The sequence below is a fragment of the Frankliniella occidentalis genome, unplaced genomic scaffold (assembly GCF_000697945.3).
Source record: "Frankliniella occidentalis isolate FOCC.00 unplaced genomic scaffold, Focc_3.1 Scaffold693, whole genome shotgun sequence".
Taxonomy (NCBI): domain Eukaryota; kingdom Metazoa; phylum Arthropoda; class Insecta; order Thysanoptera; family Thripidae; genus Frankliniella; species Frankliniella occidentalis.
In genome coordinates this window covers 1,166-6,786 of record NW_026267806.1, presented here as the reverse complement: position 1 = coordinate 6,786, position 5,621 = coordinate 1,166, and the positions used below count along the sequence as shown (strand labels likewise).

General features: G+C 56.7%; 1 protein-coding gene across 1 annotated transcript; it reads right to left on the bottom strand.

Moving 5' to 3' along the window:
- Window positions 1-1,536: 1,536 nt before the first annotated feature.
- LOC113202670 (carboxypeptidase B-like) lies at window positions 1,537-5,218 on the bottom strand. Its single transcript, XM_026417020.2, has 9 exons — window positions 5,056-5,218; window positions 3,668-3,880; window positions 3,479-3,575; window positions 2,938-3,246; window positions 2,763-2,853; window positions 2,520-2,677; window positions 2,374-2,436; window positions 2,089-2,170; window positions 1,537-1,893 (listed from the first exon to the last, which is right to left on the bottom strand). Exons 1-9 carry the CDS (start codon window positions 5,133-5,135, stop codon window positions 1,709-1,711), a joined length of 1,278 nt encoding a protein of 425 aa, XP_026272805.1. The 5' UTR covers window positions 5,136-5,218; the 3' UTR covers window positions 1,537-1,708.
- Between the last annotated feature and the right edge of the window lie 403 nt (window positions 5,219-5,621).

Below are 5,621 nucleotides of genomic sequence, written 5' to 3'. Positions count from 1 at the left end.
ATCATTTATAATGAAAAAAAATATGTTCAAGGTACTCTAATTTATCCTGGAAAGTGTTACGACATGGACTTTTAGTTTAGGAGCTATGGTGATTACGCTTCTCTCCGGTTAACTTGTGACTGCAGGAATTCAGCGACATGGCTGGAGGGCTCACAGCACTACTCTAGGGGCTACATATGATTACACTGACTCCTTCAACTTGCTTTTCATCACAACTGAATACACAAAGCATGTCAATCACATGTGAATCTTTTAACCTGTAGGTGTATGAGAACTCATTATGAGAAAGTTGTTCGTGTAGTATTCTACAGACATCTTGCCAGTGCACCACCATATTCCATGTTCTGATTTATAAAAAAAAGGGGTAAATGAGGCAAACATAACACTACCATAGTTGGTTATTGAAATTAAAAGTTCAAATATGCTGTGCTGTAGGTAGGAGACCCCTCTTAACCCCTGATACTGGGTAGGGTAGGCCAACCCGCCATACAGACGTGTACATCCTAGCCGGTTTTGCCTACCTACCAGGCAAGCGGTCCAGTGCTGTGTTCGTACAATAGCACTTGAGTTTGAATCGGTTTTAATCTTTCAATAAACAACCTATGCTTATTGTTCAAACTACCGGAAAAGTAAAAAGGAGAATCAATTCAGCGATATTTTAATTTGTTTTTAATTTTCTTGTCTTCTCGGTACTTTGTTCCGTACTATGTACAGTTCGGTCGGCGAATTGACGAGAAAAAGAGACGGCCGCATGGACTAGCACGCACGGCTGGAAGGGGGGGGGGGGGCTAGGCCCGCGCCGACCCGCTTGGGGAGTGTGGTGCGGAGCGTGTTGACGTGTTGCGCCTACTCAGCACGGCGGACTCCTTTGCGGACTTCAAAGCCGAATATCGCTGACAGAATCTGCGGCCGCCTGGCTCCCTCCGTCGCGAGGGGGCGCGGACGGAGCCGCGGCGGCTAGCGTCCGGGAGAAGCGAGAGGAGAGCTGCAAGGGGCAAGGGGAGAGCAACTCGCCGCAACTTTTCCACGATCATAGTGAAATTTGTTCTGAATCCCTACCCGGGCCGGAATCTCGTATGCAGGGGGCGTCCCACCTGACGGCCCTCGGCCTCGGCAGCGTACACCGCCCACCTTGGTCAGAGCCTGTCAAGCTCGGCCGCCGCGCCGCCGCCGCCGCCACCACCACCCCTATCACGCAACGCCACCCCCGCCCCCCACAGACGAGACGGGGGTGGACGCCATCGGCATCGGCCAGATAGACAGATAGATGCGCACACCAATCGTGGTATTAATTACGACTCTGCAGGCCCAATTTCACAGTGAGGTGATCTCCGGACCTATGATCTCCACGCTCCTCCCCGCCCCAGTGCGAGCAAGGCTATTTGTGGTACCCACAAAGCCCTCCCCCCCCCTCTCCCCTGCTCCCCTCGGCTGTGCGGTGGATGCCCGCGCCACCCCAACCCACAGCCAGCGGGTCCACAACCGAGGATCTATCGACAACGTCCACGCGAAAGGCAGTCGATCAAATTCAAAATATACTACGTACTACTGGTTTATTATAAATTTATCACTTGGTGATAACTACTCAGGTACATGCGGAAACACAAAATCAAAATCGGCGGGTTAATTTCTCAGCTCACAGCTTGGAGTTTTACCGTTTCCTCAACGTTGTAAGAAAATAGAAGATTGTCACCGACAACCGTTGTATCTAGAGCTGCTTGGCGCGTGCCGCGAAGACCCTCATGCCCTCGAACAGCTGCTGCACCACGCCAAGGATGCGGTTGGCGGGGAGGTCGAAGCCGTTGGAGCCGCCGCCCTGGAGCTCGATGGTGTAGGCCTTGGCGATGTTAGCCACCCCCTTGGACCAGTCGTCACTCGCGCCGGCCGCCGGGTCTGCGCAACACAAAGTTATCATTAACAAACGAATGGGCCATTCTCTGGCCAAGCCCCAGCCCAGCCAGCGCTACTCTCTTTTTGCCTCTCTACAGGGAGGACGACGTTGGCGGACGTTAATTTTATCGGTGCTTTGTACGGAATATCTACTTCAATAACTGCGGTTTATGTTCGGAGCGTATATTTGATACTCACAGAGGCCTGCGCTGTTCTGCACCACGAAAGGCTCGGAGCCCGCCCGGATGATGGCTTTGTTGGCCTCGTTGGCGATGGAGATCTGTGGGCAGCCGACACAGAGTCACACACACTGCGAGCGGGGCTCAGCTAGACCGGAAGAAGTACAACAAAAGATCCCTTCGTCTTTCTCCTTCCGGTTAAGCCGAGCCCCGGGGTACCCTATAGGGAAGTGGCATTGCCGCCGCGGAGGCCGAGGGATTCCTTTCCAATCACAAGTAACGCCGAGTACGATGGAATGCTCACCAGTTCATCCTTATCCGGTGCGTCGGGGAGGTTGAAGTCGTACCCCCACGGGTAGAGGATCATCTGCACAATGACGCCACGGAGAGCATGAGTGACCAGTGACAAAGGTGTTGACAAAAAACGTCTCTGCTGCGCCCAAGACTCACCGGGCCGTAGCTGTGCAGGGTGAGGTACATCTTGACGTTGCCGTTGGCCCTCTCCTGACATTTGAGAATGTAGTCCCTCAAGTTGCGAGCCTCCGGCTCTGAGAAAGCCTTGGGGCCGGCGTAGGTCTCGTCGCACGGGTAGTCGCTCGTGCCAGCCTCTGGGACAACGCATGGACGAGCAGTGAGCGGAAGGAATTGGCAAAACCAGTAAATTAAGAGCTAGTATTTAAACATGTAACTCACGCTTGTAGTGGTAGCCGAAGTTTCGGTTCACGTCCGTACCCGGGCACCACCTACTCGACTGCGTGCTTCGGTTCTTGCGCCAGAATCGGTCCTGCATTTAGAAAACACGTTAAAACTTCCGAAATGGGTGTGAGTGATGATAATAATACGAGAGTTAGTTGGATGCGTCGCTGACCCTGGTGTGGGTGTACTCGTAGCCGTCCGGGTTGACCAGGGGCATGATGTACCAGTCGAGCCCGTCGAGCAGCGCGTCGTTGGCCTCGGCCTGCTGCGTCAGCTGCTGGATGAGGTAGATGGCGACCGGCGGCGCGATCCACTCGCGCGCGTGGATGCCCGCGTCCACGAAGATGGCCCTGGCGGAGGTGCCGCCGTTCTTGGAGATGCGCAGCGCCGTCATGTCGCGGCCCTCGAAGCTCTTGCCGGCCTGCTCGAGCGTCGCCAGGTGTGGGTAGGCGTCCGCCGTCTGCTGCAGGAACTGCTGGATCTGCGGGGGATAAGTGCAGTTAGTTGTGAGAGTACACTCTGTAAAAAAATAAGTTTATTGCATTTCAAGACCCAGTCTTCGAGCTCATAGGGAGAATGCCCTTGACATCCAAGACCGAGTCTTGAAATTCAAGGAACTTTTTTTTATTACCGTGTGAAAAGTGGCATTCCAGCTAGAGAGGTCGCCAGTGAAGCAGCCTGACTCTACCTGGACCTCTGCTATTTGAGTTTACCTCGGCGTACCGCATGTAGCGGTCGTAGGTGGGCACGGCGCTGGCGGCGCGGGCGAGGAGCGAGCTCTGCTGGGCGGCTGCCTCGGCGTTCACGGACCTGCTCAAGTGATTGTTATTTTCGAAAAACGACGAACGACGTATGACGTTATAAACGCCCCAACACTCCTTCCCCCACAGCGGCTCACGTACTCCTGCACGTCGTCGTTGGTGACCCGGAAGGCGACGCCCTTGTCGTCAAAGACGCGCTGCGCGGCCGCGAGGCGCCCGGGCGGCATCATGAGCGTGACCTGGCCCCCGGGCAGCACGTGGTGGTTGAACATGTCCACGTCGCGCCACGCGCCCACGGCGCTCACCGCGTCCACCTGGACCGCGTCCTGCGGCAGCGCCACCACCAGCTTCCATCTGAACAGAAAGGCCTGATTAGTCGCTTTTGCGTGAATGTGAGCGAGAGAGACGGTCTTGTGCTTGTGGGCGACCTTTACAAGAGTGAGAGAGCGCGAAAAACAACAAAGGTGGCCCGGCGGGCCGCCCGGCCGCGTCCCGTTCTAACAGGTCGCTACAGTTAAATGTAAAAAGATACACGCATGAATATGCTTAGGAGAATTGTGAGTCATTCGCCATTGTTCATAATCCAACAGCAGCAAGCGGGAAAGTGCGGGCATCGAATCGGACGGGGGAGTGGGTAGGCAAATCCGCAACGCAGCCATGCGTTGGGTTGCCTGCCAACCGCCAACCGTGTGCCTCAGCTTCACGGGTCCACGCGCACGGAGCCAGAGGCAGAGGAGCCGACTGGTATTCTGACGGTAGAACTTGGAAAATCGGGATGAAGCGCGTCTCAGTGACGATTGCTCCGCGAATGTGCCCGGCGCCATCGTGAGTACGTCGGCTAAAACACGCTTCAAATGCATCCGGCCTCTTCAGCTGATATGGAATAGCAACAGAAACCGCCGCCGCCGCACCGCCTGACGCCGACCTGACGTCACAATGAGAATGGTCGTTATAACGGGAGGACCGGGGCCGGGAGCGTCGGCAGCAGTCAAACGCACAAAGCGCACGCAGCAGCCTCTTCGAAAACCATTTGTTGCTCACCGAAAGGAGTGAGGAAAGACTCCAAATCCAATTACGGGAGAGCACCGCGGTGTAGTTGGGGAGGTAGGGGGCCAGTACGTCACACTTTTAAGGGGGGTTGGATAGGCGAATCTGTGACCAGTTGTGACAACGGGAGAATGGGGAAGGGGTCGTGGTCCCTGTAACGTCACGCCGCTACTGAACTCCGCGCCTTTCCTCGCGATGATAAAACAATCACTATTTTCGAACGAGGCGCGCCATTCGGTGAGTCTGTATGGGAAAATGTGACGTCACAGAGGGGGGTGGGGTGAGTCAAAATCGTGCGACTGGGTGTGACGATGGCGACCGTGGGGTCAACAATTGGGACAAAAAAAAGCTACGTAATTTGTGAAAGGCCCAAGGGCAATTTCTTCGCGAACAGTGGTAGTAGTAGTAGTAGTAGCCCAAGCCACTTTTACACTTCTTGCAGTGTGGGACACCACCAGCCCCACTAGGCGGCGGACACTCACCCTCGGTACTGCTCGGCTTGCTGCGCGGCGCAGGCGGCCACCAGGGCCGCGAGGGCCGACACGATGAGGAGGGCGCGCATCTCTCTCACCTGCTTCGCCCGCGTGTGCTTCTCACACTCTGGCTGCGGACGAGTTATCTCGCTTCCTTTTATGCTTTCTGGCGGGCCGGCCGGCCGCCCGGAGTGAGTGCACTACTTCGTGGCGCGGCGACCCGGCGGCCGGCCGGGCTGGTCGGGTGAGCTTCGGGAAAGCCATACAAGGCAGGCCGGGAACGCCCCTTCACTGTCGATTCGTTTTCTGGAGGGGCCCCGGCCGGCGCGGCGCGGACGGGCCCACGGCCACGGCCACGGCGGCGGCGCGGCGGGGCCCAAACGGAGCGGCAGGGCCGGGCCGCCGCCAGGGCACGTGTGTCTGACCGCAAGGCCTTCCGTGTCTGCAGAAATGTCACCGCCGGACTGTCTGCAACGTGTGCTCGCCTGGCGCCGCCGCCGCCCCCGCACAGGGAAGTTCCTCGGTCGCTTTCGCTCTCTCTCTCTCTCTCTCTCTCTCTCTCTCTCTCTCTCTCT